The 24,242-nt window shown below is 30.2% G+C and overlaps 3 protein-coding genes across 3 annotated transcripts; all 3 read right to left on the bottom strand.

The window, feature by feature from the left end:
• Positions 1–1,043: 1,043 nt before the first annotated feature.
• Positions 1,044–18,080, bottom strand: LOC132944303 (uncharacterized). The gene is made up of 8 exons (XM_061013581.1): positions 17,977–18,080; positions 12,538–12,684; positions 9,644–10,403; positions 8,386–8,467; positions 3,662–3,761; positions 3,455–3,571; positions 1,956–2,114; positions 1,044–1,219 (listed from the first exon to the last, which is right to left on the bottom strand). Exons 3-8 carry the CDS (start codon positions 10,395–10,397, stop codon positions 1,148–1,150), a joined length of 1,284 nt encoding a protein of 427 aa, XP_060869564.1. The 5' UTR covers positions 10,398–10,403; positions 12,538–12,684; positions 17,977–18,080; the 3' UTR covers positions 1,044–1,147.
• LOC132944657 (zinc finger MYM-type protein 1-like) lies at positions 4,301–6,559 on the bottom strand. Its single transcript, XM_061014119.1, has 7 exons — positions 6,553–6,559; positions 6,292–6,487; positions 5,858–6,185; positions 5,486–5,738; positions 5,122–5,382; positions 4,724–5,019; positions 4,301–4,666 (listed from the first exon to the last, which is right to left on the bottom strand). The coding sequence occupies exons 2-7, from the start codon at positions 6,453–6,455 to the stop codon at positions 4,301–4,303; spliced, it is 1,668 nt and encodes a 555-aa protein (XP_060870102.1). The 5' UTR covers positions 6,456–6,487; positions 6,553–6,559.
• LOC132945863 (uncharacterized) lies at positions 6,899–7,886 on the bottom strand. The gene is made up of 2 exons (XM_061015657.1): positions 7,317–7,886; positions 6,899–7,144 (listed from the first exon to the last, which is right to left on the bottom strand). The coding sequence occupies exons 1-2, from the start codon at positions 7,557–7,559 to the stop codon at positions 6,929–6,931; spliced, it is 459 nt and encodes a 152-aa protein (XP_060871640.1). The 5' UTR covers positions 7,560–7,886; the 3' UTR covers positions 6,899–6,928.
• Positions 18,081–24,242: the final 6,162 nt, after the last annotated feature.

The raw sequence follows: 24,242 nt of genomic DNA, 5'->3' as shown, positions 1-24,242 counted from the left end.
ATGTAATAATAATGATCCATAACTGTTGTAGTGATGTATACAATATACCTGTAGATTGTAATAAAGTAATAAATCCACAAACGACTTGGATCTGCAGTCAAAATGTTTCGACACGATTTCCAAAATATGTCATCAAATGTATGCGAGAATTCGGAGTATAGTTCAATCATATAGAAGTGTGTATAGAATTTACCTATTCTGTGATAGAATCAATTGATATCATTAATGATCTTGTCCCAGAGACACGAGTGTGATAAAGTAATATAATAGTATGACAGTGTTTTATAAACGTATAGGTACATAAATAAATAATAATATAATATAACATTTTGAAATCGAGTTAATCTCTACCGGTGTATACTCGTTTCACGGTTGTTATTGATTTCTATTTTAATAAGCAATTTGGAGTGTAAGACGGAATTTATGTTGACGTAAAGAAACAGGTATATTAACCGCAGTAAATGCGACAGATAATAATAATATAGGTACACATTAACAGTATAGGTACCAGCGCTGCACCACTAACCTGCGAATAGATAAATATTATACCTACCCCGACCTAGGTATTAGACGAACACGACAGTAATATATTATGTACTTCCAATACTGGAAAAACGATGAGTAACCGTGAAAATGCGATGGGCCAAGGGTGATGACGATAATCATCTAAACAATATTATGGTTGTCCTAAACATTGGCCACACTGTGTTTAAGACATAGAGTAATATTGCTCTATGGTTTTAGAACACAGTATTAACATTTATATTTCGAATATACTAAATTGTTTATATATTGTATACAACACTATTCGTAGACATAAAAATATAAAATATTATTGGTCAAAATCGTCTGCTTTCTATTGTATTCTGTACAAGTCTACAATCCTACCGATTATTAGAGTAAAAATTGATTTACACGTTCCAACATTTAACTCTAACTACCATATTACGTATGTTCTTCTCTTGTTCCAATTTGTGCAACTAAACAGGTAAAAAATCGTATTTTCCAATGAATATTCATAATTTATCTGTATTACTTTTATTTTTAACTGTTGTTTAAATTTAGGTTAATTTATTTTTTAATCTCGACACTTGCCCATTTGTTTTACTATATTAATAACGTTGCATATTGAACGACAACAACGAATTTATTGTTTATCTGCTATCTTCAACTGAGAATTGACTAAGACCGAAAAAATTGAATAACACATATTGATGACCTGGAAAAAAGGTATATTATTATTATTATTATTATTATTCAATACAAAATAAGCATGCACACAATAAGTAGTAAAACATTTTTGTAACTACATAAATGAACGAATATTACGAATTACGCATTCAATAATTCGATAAATCTAGTATTTGATGAAATTAAGGGTTAGGTATTAAAATGTTGATATTATAATAGCAAATATAGCATGAACAATAAAATATATTGGTCATTTAAAAATGTATATAAGTATTTAAAATGTCAGCATTATGTTACCTACCTATATTATATTGTAATTATTTTACGGAGTCAACTTGTTCGATCGCTTGCAATCGCATCAGAGTTTGTAAATAAATGTATTTATAAGATACTTGAATAATTTCAAACTATTGTAAAATATTTGAGACTAGTTTGAAGTTATTATGAATAATTTTTATTTTTATAGGTTCTGAACTACTAAAGAAATTATTAAATTTGATGATTTTAGAAATTATTGATTTAGAAATAGGGAGCCGTACTGGTATAATACTAACGAAGTTATACCTTTAAAATATCGCACGAATATATGTATATTAGTGTTCAAGAAGTTTAGGATATTCGACTCTATAAAACATTTATTCTTTAAATTTTTTTTTTCTTAATATCTCTTATTTAAATTTATACAATAGTTAACATGTATACATAATTTTAAATTATCAATTACCTACCTAATATTAATTATATTATTATTACATTATACTTACTCTAGTAAATAATTCTAAGTTGATAATTAATTCAGCAGTTAATTTCATGTCCAATTTGTTGGCATCGTGCATTCGCATTGCTAATAAAAGTAACTTTTTAAATTTCATTTCCATCTGTGTCCAGTCACTAGAGTAGAGTGCAAAGTTCATGACGTTTTTCTAGATAAAAAATATATATATGAGAAAAACATTAAGATAACTTTTAATGAACACATAAAAAATATAATATTGAATTATGCAAGTATTTTTAAATACTGTTAAAACTTCAATTAATAAAAAACTATTAATATATAAATATATATAAATTAATTATCCTCACATTTATTTCAACTAGGGGTAGGTACTTAAAAAAACTCTAACATCAATGTAACACTATGCTTTCAATCAATATCCCTCTGAAAAATAACCAATATGCCCCATATAGTATGTAAGCTAACCGTCTGGCGTCCACAAATGTCTAAATATAATGACAATTTCTGAGCAAGCATCTAAACATAACAAATTATTTCATTCAAAACTACATCTTCATTCAGATCCACTGATTTAAAATATTTCCACTAATTATCTAATATATACTACCCTTCAACTAAAAAGAAAACGGTCCAGAAACTATTAAATTTAATTATAATTGTAAAAAAATACATGGATAAAATATAAAATGTATGGAACGGAAACATAGCCACTGAGAAAATTTGTATTATTGGAAAGGGAAATTTAGCGGAAAATCTTTGGACCCGTTAGGGATTGTATCAGCGGAGAATGGCGAAGGAGGAAAAATGCTGAGCTAGAGACTTTATTCCAAAAACCAAAATATATAGGACGTGATAAGAAAGTAAATACTACAATGGGCGGGACATGCTTGGAGAAGCAAAAACGAACTGATAAAAGCAATAATTGACTAATAGAACAAAACCCGTTCGGAATAATACCGTTGGAAAGATCCAAAACAAGATGGGAGGATTTTCCATTTGGTCAAGAAAGACGTGAAATTACTTGGTGGGGGTCGGATTGGAAAGAAAAAGCGTCGGATAGAGAAGGGTCGTGGCTAATAGGGTACGAAATAGGATGGTCCTCAGCGGCCTAATAACCAGAAGAAGAAGAAGAAGAAGAAGAAGAAGAAGATATATTATACAAGTACAAAATAATAATTGAAAATTATCATATAATATATAATATAAAAACCAATTATTATTATAATTATAATATGGTATAGTCGTAGATACATATATTCCCTGCTGAACAATATCAAGGGGTATTTTCTCTGACCATGTGACGTTATTGTAATATTACTATACATTGTATATATTTCTAAAAAAAAAAAAAAAACAAAACTTTTATAAGATAAGTATTAATGTGTATTATACCGATATATTGATAAATTGGAGCAGGTTCAGATTTTTTTTATAGAGATAAGTATAATAATAATAATATTTGTTTGATTGTGACTATAAGATAGTATTAAAAAGTTATACAAATATAGTCAAGAGTAAACAAATTACCTGATGGTTGAGATTTCCAAATGCGAGACAAGTATAATATATTTGAAAGAAAAATATCGGAAAACTGCACATTTTTAGCGATTGTGTTGACGTTAGTAACATGCCGTTAAAATAATTCTAAAAAAAAGGTACAAACTGTTTGGTAAAGTTATAAACTATAGGTATGTGAGGACAATCATCATTTATTATATATTATAATAAAATTACCCTTGTGATAATAAATGAAACAAATATGATTGTAAATGAAGCCACGATTAGTTGAGGAAGTATAACTGGGCCAACGATTTTATAAAAATCGTTCATTTTCCTATATCAATAAATAATAAGACAATAATATTATAATAGACACAAATTATTTTAAAATGAGTCAACCGGCAATTTTTTTTTTGATTAAAAAATAAATCGTAAGAAAGTATCTGCTATCACACAGAATCAGTGTGAATAGTGTGATCACACTTCATCTTTATCCCTGTGAATAAAATGAATAGCTAATTATTCGTAGACATTAGCTAAAGGCATTGGCGCAACTAGACATTTGAAGTAGGGGGTGCTTAAGCTCCAGGTTTTTTTGTGACTCGATGGGACCCAACTCCACTATTTGCCTATATTAACCACTAAAACAAAACAAAAACCATAGTTCTGTGTCTACACAGGACAGTACAAATTGTTTTTAAAAACAGAAACAAAAAAAAAGTCATACTTGATGTGGACCCAGAACAAAAAGTCACTTTAAATTATTTTTTTTGATTTAATTTTTAATTTTTTTATTAATAATAATATATTATATCAATTTATATGTTATTATTTTTCTACATGATATATAATATATTTTATTTACATTTTTTACTATACTATTAAATCTATACGACGGTCTTTCTTTGAGTATTCGTCTAGTATAATATTGAGGTCTAGATTATTAACAATATCTCTCTCGATGTGCAATACAGAAAGATAACCAAAACGATCTTGTGTCATAGATGTTCTAGTCCAGTTTTTGATACGACGCATGGCTGAAAAAGATCGTTCACACGATGCAGAACTGATAGGTAGTATCAGGGCTACTTTAAGTAAGGAATGAATATTAGGATAGACTTCTTTTGAAATAATGGTTTTTAATTCTTCTAAACCAAAATTTGGTTTTAACTGTATGGCACAGTTGTGTGCTACAGTCATTTCAGAACGTAATGCTTCTTTATCAATAGAAAACAATGCCTAATAAAATAAATTAATAATTACATTCCATTTATATGTATTTATTAATTGACTTACTTGGTAATGATCAATAAACATCATGCTTTTAGTCATATTTAATTTAATGAAATTATCTATTGAATTTGCAAGTTCCAAACTCTCTTTTGAAAACCTTAACTCAAAGTGGCCTATAATTGCATCCAATACAGCATAATATGCATGATAACACCAATATTGTTTATAGTTTTCTGTTCTATTCATGTCAACACCTTGATTACAGATGTCATTTCCTCCAGCACCAGTTGTAACAGACACATGAAAACTTTTAAGTTTAATAGATTCGTTTCGTTTTCTTTTTGATGACATAATTACACCTAAACAATTTCAAAATAATAATTCAATAAATACCAAGCATATTCCAAAGTATAATTATGTTTAAAACAATATTATTATATTTGATAACTTTTATTACTGACCAGGTCCAGGTGTATTATGTGAATCATCAATATCATGTTTCAATAAAAACTGGATCACATTATTCCATAAGACATCAAATGATTTTTCATTTCTCATATTTTGAATTGTTTTTATCACAGCATTAATTTCAATAACAGCATTTCCAATTGTTCCTTCTTTTTTTTGCAATTTTTTACTCAATATATCTATTATTCCTAAGATTTCTTCAAAAATGAACAAATATAATACGAATGACATTTTTTTTAACATGTGCAGAAGACCTTTGAACAAAATGTCTTATAGTTATATTATACTCAAGTTATTATAGTCTACATAGTATACTTATATTAATATAAAATACAAAGTAATATATTAAATTATTACCAATTGCTTGAGCCACTTCTTTGTTTGTATCTTCATTTATTTCATTTTGTAAAATATTTACTATTACACCAAAACTATTATGTACTGCTTTACAATTTTTAAGACGACAAGACCACCGCGTTTCACATAATCTAGAAATCGATAATGATTTTATTTGCATGGATTTCTGTAAATCTTGTAATAGCTTATCTTTGCCAGGCTGTGAAAAATGCACATAAACTGCTTCTAGAGTATTAAAAAAGGTATTAGATTCCTGTAAAAGATAATGATTAAATTGATTATAAAAAAGAATGGGTACATATATTATAAATTGTAACGTACATAAAAATGTATTAAATATTATTTAAGTATTTATTATTATTTGTTATGCACCTTAATAGTTCTACAAGTATTTGTTACAACCAAATTCAATTTATGGGCCATACAATGAATGAAAATTGCTTCAGGGTGAGAGTCTCTTATTCTAGTTTGAACACCAGATGTGGATCCTGACATAACGTTTGCACCATCATATGTTTGTGCCACAAGAGGAATATCAGAAATGCCAAATTTTTTTAGAACAGAGAGAATTTCAATAGAAATATGTTCGGCTCCTCTCCCATTTGATACATCATAAAATCCAATAAATCGTTCACATACATTATAGCTATTAGGAATAATGTATCTAACACATATTGATAATTGTTCTGTTTTATAAGATCTAATAGAAAAAAAATTATGAAAATAAAATTATATTAAAATATATTACCTACTAACTTATTTCTAAGTAATAGGAAAAAATATAATCTGTGGTAATAGTGTATTACCTTGCTTCATCACACATAATAGAGTACATTCCACAGTATTTTATTTCACTAATGATAGTAATTATTGTCATATTTGAACAAACTTCAAGTATACTATTTTGAATAATCCAACTTGTATAGTTAATTTTTCTGTTAAAAAAGTCTGAAAACTCTTTATCGTTCATTGCAAATAATGTACAAAGCTCTTTAAAATTTCCTGTAGATATGCTATTATATTATAAGTGATAGTAGCGGTACTAAAATGAAAACATATCTTCCTACCAGTATTAGAAACTGTTGATGACTTTTCATCATGACCTCTTAAAGCAAGTCCCTGTTTGGCACAAAAGAGGGTTATATTTATAAGAACTTTCATATACTGTCTATTTTTTAAAATTTCATTTTTTTTAGCAGTTGATAATTGAGTAACTATAGTGCCAGTCAATTTTGAGCTTTTATAGCTATTATACTGGACAGTTGATGTTAAATGTTGAACAGTTTTTGAATGTTTTAACAACTTTTCATTCAACTAAAATAATGAATTAAAAATATAAAAGTAAAAAATATATATACATAGTTTTTATTAATCAACTTATTTTACTTCTGTTGAACATGTTATCGTTATGCCTATGATCACTAAATAATAATTATTTTTAATTTATAGAAATAAATATCCAAACAAAAAACATACTTTTCTCCAATTGTTGTATCCAGTTGTAATTAAATTGTCAGTTTTTACATTCTTTGCAAAATGAATACAATTAAAACAAAAAACAGCATCACGAGACACACTATATTCTAACCATTCAAATTCACTATAGTGTTTAGCATTAAAACTTCTATTTTGAGGTCCAAATTTTGTTAGTGGAAATATCTAGAAAAAAAAAATGCTTCAACTTTTTTTTTGTAAAATAAAATAATATAAGACACTTGGTATGTCAAAACAATTTAATATGTCAAACGTCAGTATGTATTAATCAAGAATCGTGTGATTTCTTGTTTTATTCTTATTACAGTTAATTATTATTTATTTCATTTTTACTTACTTGAAGTTTAGGTTGCTTTGGGCCCGAATCAATATCACCCAAATCAACAGACTGTATATTCAAATTTAAAACATTATTTTTTAGTTGAATGTTTTCATCATCATCATTATGTCCATCGTTCTGTTCATGGTTACATATTTTCTTTGCTTTTGATTCATCACTATGAGTTTCGACAGTATCGTCCAAATTTTTTGTTGATGTATTTTGTTTAATTTTGTTTTTAAAATTAAAGATTGAAAACATGATTAAAATCGATTAATTAACACTCGTAAGTCGTAATAAACATACAATTGACGATGCAATATCGATCAATATATAATTTTTAGCAATAATAATATAACTATATAAGAAACGCCTCTAACACACCACATACGTAATACACTAATACGTAAATGTAGTGTTCTGTGTTACACACTGCACTGTAACCTAAGACCATTAAATTTATTATAAATCTTAGTATCCTAATTCCTAGTAGACTGTGTTGTGTTTTTGTTGTGGCGTATCGGCGTATAGCCCGTATGCCAGACGTCATTATGACGAGAATATTTCCGTCCCTCGGGGAATACCAATACCAGATTATATTAGTATGTTAGGTAGGTACTGATAAATATACTATACAGATATATTATATAGCACAGACTATTTAAAATAACTAGGCCGCTTCGGCATCCTTATTTCCACTAAATTAAAATCAACACATCCGATAATTCAACATTATAAATAACAAAATGTTATATTATAAAAATTATTATTGTGTTATAACTTATAATTATTGTAATTCGATAAATTTTTAACTTTTTTTTCAAATTTTTAAACTATTTTTTAGGGGGTGCTAATTTTGACTTAGGGGGTGCTAAGGACCCAAAGCACCCCCCCTAGTTGCGCCAATGGCTAAAGGTAATTAATATGTCTATATGAATAATGTCTCATACCTATGAGCAAAATATGTTATCGTGTATTCGTGTGTATTATATCACGCGAGAATACCTAAATAATTACGTTCACTTAAATTTTAAACCGGAATACCAAGATAACGTTAAAAATTATATTTATTTGTAAATCATATTACCCCAACACTGCTTGATGATGCTTGATGATCAATTTCAAATCTTTTAAATATTCGTTATTTGAACTATTTGATTCAATTTCACCTGTGGAAAAACAAATAGTATTATAAATCGGTAAACCAAAAATAAACATTCATCATTTTTATATAGCCATAATTGAAATATGCAAATGATAATAAAATCAATTAAATAATCGGTTTTTTATACAGGGGTTTTTTTCAAATATGCTCACTGATTATACGTTTAAGTCAAGCAAGTATTAAAATTCGGATTTTTGTAATTTTAAGTTTAGTTAAAATCGATATTTTTGAATACTTAAATTCTTTACAACATTTAAGCAGTATCCTGTGGCGAAACATGCGGAGATAATTTTTCAGAAAATATTGAAGTATTGTAATCGAAATTTGAACAAAAAGTTTCTGAGTTATTTTACTTTGAATACTTAGGTACTAAGAATAATATAGTCTATCAAATAGATACTTTTTGAACGGATAGAAGCTCGGTAGCTATAAACTATAATAAATTATGCAATATAAGATATTTGCATATTATCATTTATTACCTAGTCTACAAATATACTTAGACATGTTTTTAGAATTACAAAATACTTATGATTTAATATTGCATCCAATAATTTTCAAAACAAAAGTAAATAATATAATTTTATTGAACTATTGTCCGCAGTATTTAAAGCAGAATAATTCATGAACTTTTCGTTCAATTTTCGATTACAATACATCAAAATGTTTAGAAAAGTCATCTGGTTCACAATAATTTTCATATAGGCTATCATATAGGTTATCATATAGGTTATCATTTTAAGAATCAAAGATGGTATCACCGCAGGATACTGCCTAAATGTTGTAAAGAATCTAAATATTCGAAAATATCGATTTTACCTATACTTAAATATTCGAAAATATCGGTTTTACCTATACACTTAATAAATATTCCAAAAATCAGAATTTTAATTTATGCATAGTATAAACATCGAAATGGTTTGAGCAATGAGCATGGTTAAAAAAATCACCCTGCATAAGTTTTAGCTTCGGAAATCCCAACTTTTTTCTCAATATTAATAATTTTAATATTGTTCAACTAAACATCCGTTGATTAGTTTTCCGCATTGTTTCGACATAACTGCAGCTACCTATATGCGGTTGAACAGGAAAAACCTCGACCAACATATCATAAGCATACGCTGATATAGACGGTTCATATAGTACCTATGTATAATATACGATATTATATCACGCTTACCATCGAAACAGACGTTTGATGCGGCCGCACAACGGTTGTGTCCCAGTTTTCTGTACGCGTCGGCGATGCCTCTCAGCTGGCACGTTATCGCCACGCACACCGTGACCATGAACGTGTCGAAAAGTACCATGAACAGTACGAAACACATGCCAAACGCCCATTCGACCAGGTGGAAGACGAGATGCCATCGGTTGTACGTCTCGCTGGACACCAGGAAATACATGTTGTACGGGTTGAAGTGGTAGTCGCTGGACGACCCGTCGCGGTTCATTATTTCGACGGTCTTGCCGACGACGACGAACGGCAGCAGCGTCCACACCAACAGCACGAGATGACTGCTGGCGGCGAACCAACCGGTGAACGTGGACGACGCGTCGCGACACGTCCGGAAGAAACGGGCCGAATCGGGATCCGACATGATGGCGCCGGGCGCGAAATCGAAGCGCGCCACGTCCAGACACCTGCGGATGTCGTCCGAGTGCCGGACGATGGTGAACGCTTTGAAGCACCCGAACGAGAAGTTGCCGATGATGATCAGTTGGATGATGCACTGTGTCACGTCGTTCGCCCAGTAATACAGCCCGAACGGGCACAGGGACAGGCAGACCACCGTGAACGCGATCATGGCCATTACAGTCGCGCGAAAGACGTTGTGGCCGCCGAGCGTGGGGCCCTCCGGGTCGATGATGTAGTGCAACCCGGTGCACTTGGCCATCAACGAGCTCATGACGCAGTCCTCGGACGGATTCGGCATTTGACACTGTAATATCATACGGACAAATATTATAATTATAGCCAAAAACAGGCGTACAAAGGTGGGCGAGTGGGTGCCGCTCTGCTCATACAAGTGGGTCACTGTAATGGATGGTGTTAAATTTGAATTCAATGATATAATAATACCATCGTAAAAGAAAAACGATTCTGAGCGAAGACGGTCAGTCATCCTATGATATTACTAAGACGTATGTTTGATGATATTATTGTTAGTAAAGTAATTTATATTATATTAAATTATTTACGTGGAACCTTGTTTTAAATTTTCGATCCTTAGCTATAAAAGTTTAACATTTTATAAGCTTTTAACAATAAAATAACTATAAAATTTTAAATTTGATAAATTATGTCAAAATTTGAACTTTAAATGATTATAAAAAAAAATGTCCCTATGTATTTTTAATATTTTTCAACTGCTATTGTAACAATATTTCAGGAGCCTTTGCATTAAATGTTCACGCTTTTTACCCAACAAATACAATTTTATTGATATTTATAGAAAAAAAACTAAAAAATTTAAAAATTGACAATGTTTGTAAACAGCTCAAAAAGAGTCAAAATATTATCAAAATCTTATGGTGTATAGAAAATAAAAATATAAGCATTCAGTAAAATGTTCATGTATCTACAGTAATTCGTTTTAGAATAACAACAAAATAACAAAGTCACTACATGAGAAATCGAGTGAATATCCAATCTTGTAAAAATATGAATTTTAAACGCTCATAAAAAATAAATTTAATTTGCTTGTAGACAAACTTATGAGGAATCTTGTATTACATTTTCAAATCTTAGATTTAAATAGAAAAATGTTAATGAATTTTTAACTCAAAATAATTTGCACATTTTCGTGAATTTTATGTATTTTGTCAATAATTGAAATTTTGAACTTTAAATGCTTATAAAAAAAATTGTGACTATGGATTTTTAATATTTTTCATCTGTCTTTGAAACAATATACAGGAGCCTTCTATTAAATTGTCAAGCTTTTTTACCCAACAAATAAAGTTTTATTGGACATTCATAGAAAAAAAGGTGGATAAGTGGATGTCGCTCTGCTGTACAGTAGGATACAAGTGGGTCACTGTAATGGATGGTGTTAAATTTGAATTCAATGATATAATATCATTGTATAAGAAAAACGATTCTGAGCGAAAACAGTCAGTCAGCCTATGATTTTACCAAGTATATTTGATGATATTATAGTGAATAAAGTAATTTATATATAACCTATTTACTTGGAGCCTTCTTTTAAATTTTCAATCCTTAGCCATAAAAGTTAAACATTTTATAAATTTTTAACCACAAAATAATTAATAAATTATAAATTTGTCAAATGTTGTCAAAATTTGAACTTTAAATGCTTATAAAAAAAAAATTGTGCCTATGTATTTTTAATATTTTTCAACTGCTATTAGAACGATATATCAGGAGCCTTATATTAAATTTTCACGCTTTTTTACCCAACAAATAAAAACACACATCATTGTAAAATCAATACATTCATCGCTCCACTCGGAATCTAAAATTATTATTATTTTTTTCTCTCCAAAATGATTATTTTAGAGTTGACACCCGAGCATATAATATATGGAGCTCGAATCGGAGAGAGTATACTGAACGAAGTACCCAAGTGACAGAGGTCACTGGTGAAGGGTTTCTCGTTTCTTTCAGACTCGACGACTACATTATATATAATATACATTTCATTATTGCAATATGCAATAATTAGCGATTACTAATTATATACATATATTTTTGTATGTCTTTAAAATGACAATAATATTATTATACACTCGCGTTCGACCCAGATGCAATTGAAATTGATACGATGGTTATATTTGAATATTATTTATATGAAGAATTGTTTTCTATTAGTCAGAATAAGAAACCTATTTTTTAAATATATTCTCAAAAGTAGGTATATGTCTAATTTTATGACTAATACAAAGATATAATAATAAAAAATATTGTTACGTTTTTTTCAAAAATCATTTTCTCCACGATAAAATATAGATAATGAATAGAATTCTAAGTTAGTTCATCTTTTAAAAATATTTCGTATCTAATTATTTTAAACATATAAAGTAATGGTTAATATTACTAATATCTGTACGTACCTCGTATATATTGTATTTAAAATCAATTGTAACTATTGAATAACAATTTTTTTGTTTTTTTTACATATGTAGTAGTATAATATAATCAGCACAATGCACAAGTAATTGAAATTGGAATTTTCAGACAAGAACTTCTTCTTCCAGTATCTGTGTAATAATGAAAAATAAATATAATGTTCTAAAGGGTAAGGTTTAACTGAATACTGAATTCTCATAAATAAATCATATCATAAAAATGAAATAAAAAGTTACCAAACTTCTCCATATCATTATATATAATTCCTGCATGACCATTAAATATAGTGAAATAAAATCGTATAGCTTGGTAGATGTCAATGTCAAACGATTGCACTTCATTGATATTGTATTATAGATATTATTATATTAAATTATAGTATAAAGTGTCTAGAAACTTTTTAACTTATAAAATCTATATACATCTGCACATTATTTATTAACGGAATGTTCTTCGTTCACTATTTATATTGGTCATTTCGCTAAACATATTATACTAGCGGGTTTTGATAAAAATATCATGGACTATAAATAGTAAAAACCGTACCAATTCGTGGTATGAATATGGTATAGTGATGTACACGCCTGCATTGTCGATATCTAAGGATTTTATGTTGCAATAAAGTTCTCGCTGGCCAATCTCTGCAGTTTACCTATAATTTTTGTAATGTCGATTTTATTTTATTTCGCTTCATTTCGCTTATGTTGCACTGGTAACAGGCATAGGTGCAATTCTAGACCACTAAAACGTGGGGTGCTAAAATTGTAAGTACCTCACAGATCCGTGGCTCTTCGTTATTAATTATAATGATTTAATATTTATTTTATTGCTCAAGTCATAGTATTATGACTTGCATTTTTAAATATTTTATAGTTTTTGTTAGACGTATACCTACGCTAAGCCGAGGGGTGCTGGAACTTGGGGGTGCTGGAGACCTTATGTAACTGCAGATCATATTATAACATACAACATTTACCAGTATAATCGTTTAATATTTTCGTCATTTTTTATGGTTTATTTTGGTAACGGAGAAAAGAATGCGACAATGTTTTTCAGAACTGAGAACCATTATTATATTATTATGTTATAATAACGGTTTTTCGGTAGGAAATGGAATTATTGTTCAACTATAGAATTTAACTGGTTTATTTGAAAATAATAATTGAAAAAATATTAATTTTCCCCAAAAAAAAATTCAACAACTCAATACAATATAATACCGATAAGTAAATTGATATAGGCGGTACTTCTAATAAATATATGTATAGCATAAGAACATATTTTTTTCATGAAATAAAATATAGGTACAAATTATATAACAACGGCGTGTCAGGCATATTATTATACAAATATATTTATATATTATTATTAGTTGTTTAAATTTAAAAATACTACGTCATGTCTTATAGTCTCAACTCCGGGAGTTGAACTCCCTAACAGTATATATGTCTCTTGTAATACTACTCGACAGTCGAAACACGCACTGCTGGTACGACATTCAATTAGCCAATTAGTTATAGCTATAATTAGGGTCTTAAAATTTCATGAAATTTATTTTCTTGAAATATTTCATTTTGATGGAAAATAAAAATAAAATGTTTATCATACCTAAAAGTTTATAATCGTCAACTTCTAAGTGAATATTTTTAAAAGTTGGCTTATTGTATGAAACAAAGAAAATATGTAACATATTTACATATAATTTATAAGTTGTTTAACAAATCTATAATAGTCATAACAAACTATATGATCTAAGTATTAAATAATGAGCCCAGAGCACCTTCACATCACTCAGCCACATATACACACATATTATACGACTTTAGTACACTTTTAGATTCTGAGTGAAGCGATGAATGTATTGATTTTATAATGATGTGTGTTTTTTTTTTGTGGCTGTCATCACCTTTTAGGACAGTAAAAATGCTTGGATTTTCTTCAACAGTAACTTTTCTGATAGGAAAGTGAATCTAGTTGGTACTTTGGGGGGGGGGGGGGGTCAAAAGTAAACATTTCCCAGAAGTTTTCAAAAGCGGCGTGAAAAACAAAAGAAAAATTAAGGAAAAACGGGAATTTTTACGCAAAATCTGTTTTGGTTTTTGGTGCAACTCTAAAAAAAATGACCGTAGGGACATGACATTTTGACTGAATGTTTATATTAGCATTTTCTATACACCATAAAATTTTGAAAATATTTTGAATTTTTTTGAGCTGTTTACGGTCATTGTCAGTTTTCAATTTTTTTAGTTTTTTTTTCTATAAATATCAATAAAATTTTATCTGTTGAGTAAAAAAGCTTGAAAATTTAATAGAAGGCTCCTAGGTTATTGTTTCAAAGGCAGATGAAAATAATTAAAAATCCTTAGTCACAGTTTTTATTTATAAGCATTTAAAGTTCAAATTTTGACAAAATACGGAAAAATCACGAAAATTATCAAATTATTTTGAGTAGAGAATTCATAAAAATTTTTCTTTTTAAATCTAAGATTTGAAATGTAATTTAAGATTACAGATTACTCATAAGTTTGTCTACCTTTATTAAAAAATGTCTACAAGAAACTTAAATTAAATTTTTATGAGCGTATGAAATTTATATTTTTTATTTTGTAGTTAAAAATGTATAAAATGTTCAAAATGTATAGCTAAGGATTGAAAATTTAAGACAATGTTCCACGTGAATAGGTTATACATAAATTACTTAATTCACAATAATATCATCAAATATACTTGGTAATATCATAGACTGACTCACCGTTTTCGCTCAGAATCGTTTTTCTTATACAATGATATTATATCATTGAATTCAAATTTAACACCATTCATTACAGTGACCCACTTGTAACCTACTGTAGAGCATAGTGACATCCACTTACCCACCTTTTTTAGTTTTTTATTCTATAAATATCAATAAAACTTTATTTGTCGGGTAAAAAGCATGAAAAATCCATAGTCACAATTTTTTTTTATAAGCATTTAAAGTTCAAATATTGACAAAATACGTAAAAATGACGAAAATTTGCAAATTATTTCGAGTTAGAAATTCATAAAAAATTTTCTTTTTTCGGCTACCACGCGAGTTCCGCAATTATTTTAAACCAAGGTTAATTTATGTGTTACAAAAGTATGCAAGTATGCAAAAATGTATGCAAATCATTAATTTTTTAATGTCAGTAAAAGTCTGACGAGTATAGTCGCTCTATATGCGTTCGCTAAACTCGAGGGGACTTCTCATTTTGGAGTGGAGTGGGCCTCCAAACCCTCCCGGGGTGGAAATCGCCCGCCTAAATGGACAAGTTTAAAATAAATCGTAAAAACAAACCGTGCCAATTCTAATCGGAAAACTTCAAATCGACGCATATACTACACATCCAGATCTAAGTGTTTGCGCTTAATTCTGACGAAGACCGTTGTAAAAACGCAACGATTTTTATCGCCCCGTTTTCAGAAAAAAAAAAACAAAAAAAAACGCCAAACTAACCTGCAATAATAATAATTATGCAATTATCATATCATATACATATTATATAGTTGACTGGACTGCGAGAAAAATCGAAATATATAATAATATAATAACCGTTGTACCCGCCGACGATATAAAACCCACAAAATATATAACATCACAATATAAGTCATCACTCGTCAACTGCAGACGGCTTCGACATTGCCGGTAAGGTATAGGTATACATTGGTGGGTACGAATAACGACGAATCGCGGTTAAGACCTTGACAACAATACATAACAACAATAATATAATACAATCGTCGCGTTGGCGGGTACGTATACATAACTGTTGCATCGACCGCCGCCGCCGCCGGTGGCTGCACGAGCTCTGCTGCAGACGCAGCCGGCAATATTATATAGACATTTAACTGGAAAGACCGCAGAATTACGTCGTTTGTGTCCCGATGATTGTGTCGACCGTGGAAAATGTTAATTGAAAAAAAAAAAAAACACAAAACTGAAAGGCTATAAGGTTTCTTGACGTTAACGAGATTGTATATTATACACACACACACATAAATATAAACAGACACTGCAGAAGAAACCGCAATGGTAAATATTAAACTGTATACCTAGGCATATATAACAGGAATTTTTGGATTTTTTCGACGACACAGTCACCAGACCATCGCCTACTGCAACTTTGCCCGTAGGTAAACGCGTGTACGTCATTATCGCGTGAATAATAATGTTAATAGAAATAATATGATAATAATAACGATATTCTCAATTGCGGTGCAATGAAACAAGACCCGAACACGTTCTAAGCGACCGATTTAACTGTAAATGCGAACATAACAATGAATTTATTATGTGCACGTCCTGCCCGTCTCTCCGGCTAATTATGCACCGAAGTATAAAATATAATATATTTTGATTCTGTACGCTATAAACGTATCCCCTGATTGCTGGCACTTCGTTTTACTAATAATATCGTTACGTAAACACTTCACGCTCATCTGTGCACAAACTGCTGCAGCGAAACGGAGAAACGTGATATTCGTCGTATATAAATGCACTATATAGGTAGGTGATAATATTGATAAAATAAATATACTATAACAGGTTGTTGTGATTGGTATTTGGTATTAAACTGATATGCATTAATTGCTAATAACTAAAAATTACGTCCACCCGGGATTATAAGACAATGTTATACAATATATCGCACATTCGCATCTGTATCATCTTTAAAGTTGTATACGTCGTCTCGATGATGCACCCGCACAGTGTCCGTTTGGACGGGAAAATGCTCCAGTTGTAAGTGTAGAGAGTGGTTGCTTGATGAGAGGCAAACGAGTTGAATAATGTAGTGAGGCCGGAATCGAGGGCTGACCGGCTAGGGTGGCGGGCGAGCGATCCCCGCCTGGGCCTGATGAAAATTTGGGCTGCTCGAACAAATTCGGGCCGATAATTTATAAATATTTTATTATAAGCCCGGATTTTTTGTTTCCCCGGGGCCAATTTTTGTGCCCAGTCCGCCCCTGGCTGGAATAAAGCTCATTGGGGGACGCCGCGCCTTGGATTGGAGAGATTTCAGATTCTCATACGGTTAAATAGAAGCGCACAAAAAATTATCTTTCGTAAGTATAAGTAAGATTTGAATAGAAAGTAGTGGTAATACAAGTAAGCGGGATAGATAGAGTTTAGTTTAAAAATTTTAGCTCTTGAAGGTGCCAGACGTTATCAAAGGATTGAGCTACGTGTAGTTACGCTCCAGTTTTTTAAATCAACTTATTTTCTAGTGTGAAAGAGATTTTGTTAACGAGACGATGGACTTTGGTGTACTTAATAAAATATAATATTTAAATAAAAAGAAAAATGCAATACAGCACTCCGTTTGCCTTAGTCGCATCTGGACTGTAGTTATTATAAAAAAGTGAATCTTAGAAAATAATTACAAATTTTTTGAGTCTCATACCGTCTATAAGTGACTTGAATCAACCACTCCACAGTCAGCGTCACGGAGTCCCATCAACAGTGGATGGTTTCTTCACTCAATACTTCTGAATACTTATGTTCATCACTTGCGCCTGCTGTAAAATAATTGTTTGGATGAATAATAAAAGAAAAAAATTGATTGTCTGTTATCTATGCATGTACTTTTTTTTTTTTTTTTATAAGAAATATACAATCTGTACTCTGAGGCGCAATAAGAATATAGGCTAAATTACAGTGACATGAGTGAGTTGTTGGAAGAAGCCACCCATTAATGACACTTCCTATGTACTTTTACGTTATACCTATACAGTTTACGCAGAATAATAGGAACATATTATTTAGTAATTATACACCCATAGTTAGGCGCATAAAAAAAAATCACGTTGTCATAAAATCACTTTAGGTTCTTCTCAGAACTCTATACAATTATATTTTATCTTATCAAAATTGTGTTCATCAAACGTTATTTAAAATTAAAACATTTACAAAAAAAAATTGCAAATGTCAACCTACCTAACCTATATATGTGTATACTGTAATCGGTATTCTAGTTAATCGGTGAGTCGGAAAAATGTTTTAACCACTAATATATTTTTCTTGTATACGCCGTGTGGGTTTTCGAATACGGCGAAATAAATTAACCGTTACTGTGAAGGCGACATCATCATCGTTTTTATTTATTTCTTTGACTAACCCGTTATAATATAGTCACTACAGTATAAACTACACACTAATTGCATACAAAATGTTTACAAAATTTACATGAAAATAGTGTCCCATATGATGTACCGATATGTACCTACATGGCTGGCTACCAACGCCACATATATATATATATGCACCGTGCACGTAAAACGTACGATAAAAAACATAGTACTTACCTAATTTTGAGTGAGAACAGTCTAAACGGTAACAATAAATTATGGTTTAAGACTATACATAATGTACACAGTTGTGTGCACACATTACACGTTATATGATATATTAGAACACTGCGGCCACGTAGGAGGAAGTCTCATTCCGCGCTTGTCAATACGTATAGGTACATTTCCCCAAAGTGAGAACTGAATTCAATAAGTCTTGTTTATTTTTGAGTCTCACTATTTGTATGCGTTTTGCAATGTTTGTGTATGTTTTAATACTAATTTTTTCTGTTGTTTGCAGGTAATGACTATATTAATATGTTCTTTTTAAACACTATACGCATTGATAATTTAAATTTTAAGAATTTGATTGTGTAATAATTTTGTGGGGCGTAACACGATTGCGCACTTTTTACCTTTTTACCTGAAAAAAACACAACACGATTGCGCACTTTTTACCTTTTTATCTTTGAGAAAACCCAACACGATTGCGCACCTTTTACCTTTAATATTTGAGCAAATGCAACAAAGATTGTGCAAAACAAATATTTTGTTTTTTTTGGAATAAATTAGAGAAATTAACAATAATTGTCCTTTAATATCTTTAATGATTTACTTACTATATTAAAACTTTGTATAATATAATATACAAATAATACGCAATAAAAATTCAAAAAATTTCCCAACATTAACAATAACGTAAAGTCAAAAATAAAACATAAATAATACATAAAGTCAAAAATAAATAATTATAATATTATAATACATCACAATTATTACGCGTTAAAAAAAGGAATAATCTTCGGTATTCGTCTAGAAAAATAAAGAAATAAGATTTACTCATAATGATATTAAAAATAATAATAATTTAATAAGGTATACCTAGTAGGAAATATTGATCGCAAGTCAAACAAAAAAAAAATTATAAGTTCATAAATATAAAATGGTAAAAAGTGCGCAATCGTGTTGTGTTTTTTTCAGGTAAAAAGGTAAAAAGTGCGCAATCGTGTTGCACCAAATTTTGTGTTTAGATAGGTACCTATATATGACTTCTTGATTGAAAACATTGTTAATTTAGTTTTAATTTATATTTGAATATATTTATTTTTGGTTTATTTAGTTCTGTCTTGAGTCCTAATCACACCTCAGGCATAGGCTTTAGTGCGTAGACCAACCGTGTAATATTACATGCGTTATCAATAATTATTCATGTATCGAACATTTTTGTTGTTGGTATATTAATTTATTATTATTGTTACATTTTTATTATTGGCGTATCTACCTCCTATACTTGAAATAAAAATAAATATATTTTTTTTTCACGTTGATTAAGAAAAATATATTGAGATAACCGTAGTAGCCAATTTCAATAAAGTTAAATATTTTTATAAAACAGTATGATTTATATCATATTATTATTATATTTGATATAAACTTTTTAAGAATTCGTGATTGTTAATACCTAATAGACAACAGTATAATATTATTAACATTTATAAAACTTCAGAGCATTGAACATAAATTTATTGGCATTTGAACTAATTAAATGAATACATCGTGATTTGTGGCTGGAAATAGATTTTGTATAGGGTTGTTACTTGTTGTGGGTGATAGGAGATAGGCACATTGTCATTTGTAAGGTTTTATAATATTTAATAAATCACATAATATTAAGTCATATAGTTACCTATTTATCATAATATTATACTCGTATCTTACAGACATTATGATTTTATATCGATGTTATCTTGTGTACCTACTATATTTTATGAATACTTAAAGTCTATTATTATTATTTATAAGTTATAAGTTATGATATATTAATATATTATGATACTAAAAAATCTTAAAGTCTTATCAGTTTCTTTTTACTGTTGACAAATGTTGTCAACAAGAAATGGAAAATTATTCCGTTTTAAAAAATAACATCTGAGGTTAGGATATTAGTGGACTGTGATCAACAGTACTAGCAAAAGTTATGCTCGCGGTTGATGTACAACCCTTAATTCAAATCCTTGTAAGATAGAATCCGGGAGTTTCCCGAGTGCGTCCCGAAAAGATTTTATTTAATGTCCCGATTCCCGAGTAAAGGTGCCCATCACCCGAATGCGTCCTAAGAAAAAAGATAATTTTTTTGACCATGGTTTTATGACGAATACAAGTTTTAACTACCCACTTTCTTTTCGTTATATTGTTGTCTGAGTGACCGTTTGGATTGCTATTTAGTTACGCTAGGAATTTTTGGTTTAATATTTCTAAAAATGTATACAAATATCTAGACGGTGTCGGTGTGTATACAATTATGAATTTTACTTGAAATGAAAACTTTACATGATTTTGTCGTCCCTTCAAAATTACTTACTGCCCACGTTTAAGTAGTATATTTCGCTTCAGAATTCATATAATTTTCTGTTCGATTTTGGTGTAAAATGTTCAACAACACATTTCTCATCATCTTCTTTGTTTAATAAATGTAATCCAAATATAGTTTTAACAAAAATAAACCCGCTTCTGTTTGATTACGATAGTCTCGACTACAGTTTTTCAACTGTCCCAAGTGGAAGTCGTATACATCTTCATTTGGCCAAACTTTTAGCACGCCGAGACGAACAGACTGACCTAACCTAGCTCGAGGTATGAAAAAGGTAAAATTAAAAACGGGACGCACTCGGAGTGTCCACGTGAATTGAAATCCATTTACAACATTTGGATTACGGAGCAACAGGTATGGTATATATTATGATATATATTTAACGCGACGATGAAAATCATTGGAAACAAATATACCCTCTCCAACCCCAAGTAAGAATTCAAATGGCGAGTAACTCGAGCAACCAACTGTTAGAAATGCTACACGTTTGTGTACCTATAGGAAAGATTAATAAATAGCCAATAATTAGTTATGAACGACGTGAAAGCTGCAGGCTACGGGCACATATAATATCCACGCAATAACAAAACGCCACATGCAGTCGCTTTTATTTTTTTCGAGACTAAGTGAATAGAGAGGTTTTTGGGTTTTCATCGCGCGCTTATTTCGGGGCTCCGATTATTTTACTAAAATTATTCACTGACCCAAATACACCGTCGAGATCATCCATCATACGTCTATCAAACCGTTTTGTTGTGGTAAGTCATGGGAAAAATAAAACGTGATGGCGCTTCTGACACGGCACGCAAGCCGTAAAAACATATTATATGGACACCACATTATAATATTCCTTCCTCGTCGTGTATTGCCAGCGCTGGGTCCACTTCATCTTGTCGTATATACACTATGCGCCATTAAACTTACAACAATATAATTTATTATTGTGTTTGAAGTTCGACAACTATCCGTTCATGAGCGATACCTATAAAATTCGTGTACGAATAAATTATTGTTGATAAATATTAAATATGCATATTATATAGGTATACATACGTCAATGTTATCAGGCGTACCATGCATACACGTTTGGAGTTATTAAAAAAAAAAAAAAAAATACAACAATAACAAAACGGACAGTACATAATATTATACTATGTATCTTTTTGCTTCCGAATTCAATGGGAATTCGTCACACGCATCCGTCTAAAAACGGTACACAATTTGATTAGTTAGAACCGTGCATGTATATTAAAGCAAAAAATAAAGTAACAACTGTTGTAGTGGGCAGTATTGATGGACGTCCATTAAAAATGTTTACGAAATCACAATCGTAAAATCTCTTATTCCTATTACTATTGAATGTAAAAACTTAAGACATATACCGGTCTATCGTGTAACTATATATATATGTGCGCATTGTACAGCTATATAATAACTGTGTCTATTTTATATATTTGTGTCTAGTCGAAACTATTACCGATGTGAATATAGTATACCCGCGATACACATATTTTCGTAGAAGATCGTCGTCCTTAAAGGATGTTTTTGTATTCAGAATATTAAAATTATATAATAATATATGTATACGTCATGTTCTATTATTACATAATATTATAAGTGAACAGTTGTTTGAGTTCTATTTTGTTCTTTACGGGACTGTCCAAATCCAATACGGACATTTTCATTAAATGCGTATATAGTCTCGTTAGTACCTACCCTCATCATAATATTAACCGACCAAATTCATTATATTCTGAGATACAATATATACGTATGTCATCGGGTTGCATGAAAAATCGATCAATTGAATGGACCAATCATAGGCCTCTAAATCATGTTTAAGACACTAATATAGCTCACTTTTGATTCACTAAATGTTTGGCGATCGTTAATGCTACCCCGCAGCAATAATAACATATAAAATAATTAATTAATTAATAAAATCGATTGTTTTCGATAGCTATCAATGTCAGATATTGCAATCGATTGTTGTTACGCAAGTTTTTATTATACTTTCAAACTAATATAGTCTTAATATATAAAATCAATGGTATTAAACTATAAACTATACCATACTTGTTAATTAAATGTCAAAAAAAGGAAAAATATTCATTAATCGTCTCCGGATAGGCCAATCAAGGTTAACTCACAAGTTCCCAATGCCCAAAGGGCAAATATGAAAGAGGTTAGGTCTAGGTTACACAACACATAATAACAGAACGCTACAAATGTATAGGAGACGTCAGAAAATGCAATATCCCATCCAATTTAGATGCAACTTTAGGTCCAAACACAGAAAATATCAAACAATACGATTAACCTCTTGAAAAAAAAAGGACCTGTAAGATCAAAATATTTAACAAAAAAAAAAAAAAAAACATTTATTTTACTATAATGTGTAACACAATTGTAAAACTGTAATTATTGTACTATATCGTAAAATGTAAGCTAATAATGACCTTTGTCGTTGATGTTTTAAATTAATAAATGTCCGAAAAGACGTCTTATTATAGCTATACACAATTCGCATTTCGCTTTACACATTTTGATCGGAGAAATAGTCATATTAAGTAAGGCCACACGTAATATTTTTTGCATAATTGGTACAGTTAAGCATAATAGAAAAAAAATAAATCAGAACTAAAAATCAGTGTTCTTGAAACCCTTTTCGGACAACACCACGTGATTCATCAAAGTGTATACTTTCAATTTAGTCACACGTTATTACTTGAACGCACTGCCTTAAACTTGAAAAAACCTCCCGTCTCATACTTTTCCATCTTTAGGTGTACACGAATATACGTTTTGGACGATTCATCACGTACCTATACGCCATGCGTGCCCATTATATTATTGTCGTCTGCCGTTCGTCGATAATTGTAGCGCGAGTCCCATAATAATATACAACAGGTAGGTACAACAATCGACTCGTTCACGATCTGTGCAAATCGGATAAACGCAATCACCTGCAGCAGCAGCAGCAGCAGTTAATCAATTATTATTATTATTTTC

This window comes from Metopolophium dirhodum, chromosome 5, assembly GCF_019925205.1.
Source record: "Metopolophium dirhodum isolate CAU chromosome 5, ASM1992520v1, whole genome shotgun sequence".
Lineage (NCBI taxonomy): Eukaryota > Metazoa > Arthropoda > Insecta > Hemiptera > Aphididae > Metopolophium > Metopolophium dirhodum.
This window is presented reverse-complemented; position numbering and strand designations above follow the sequence as displayed.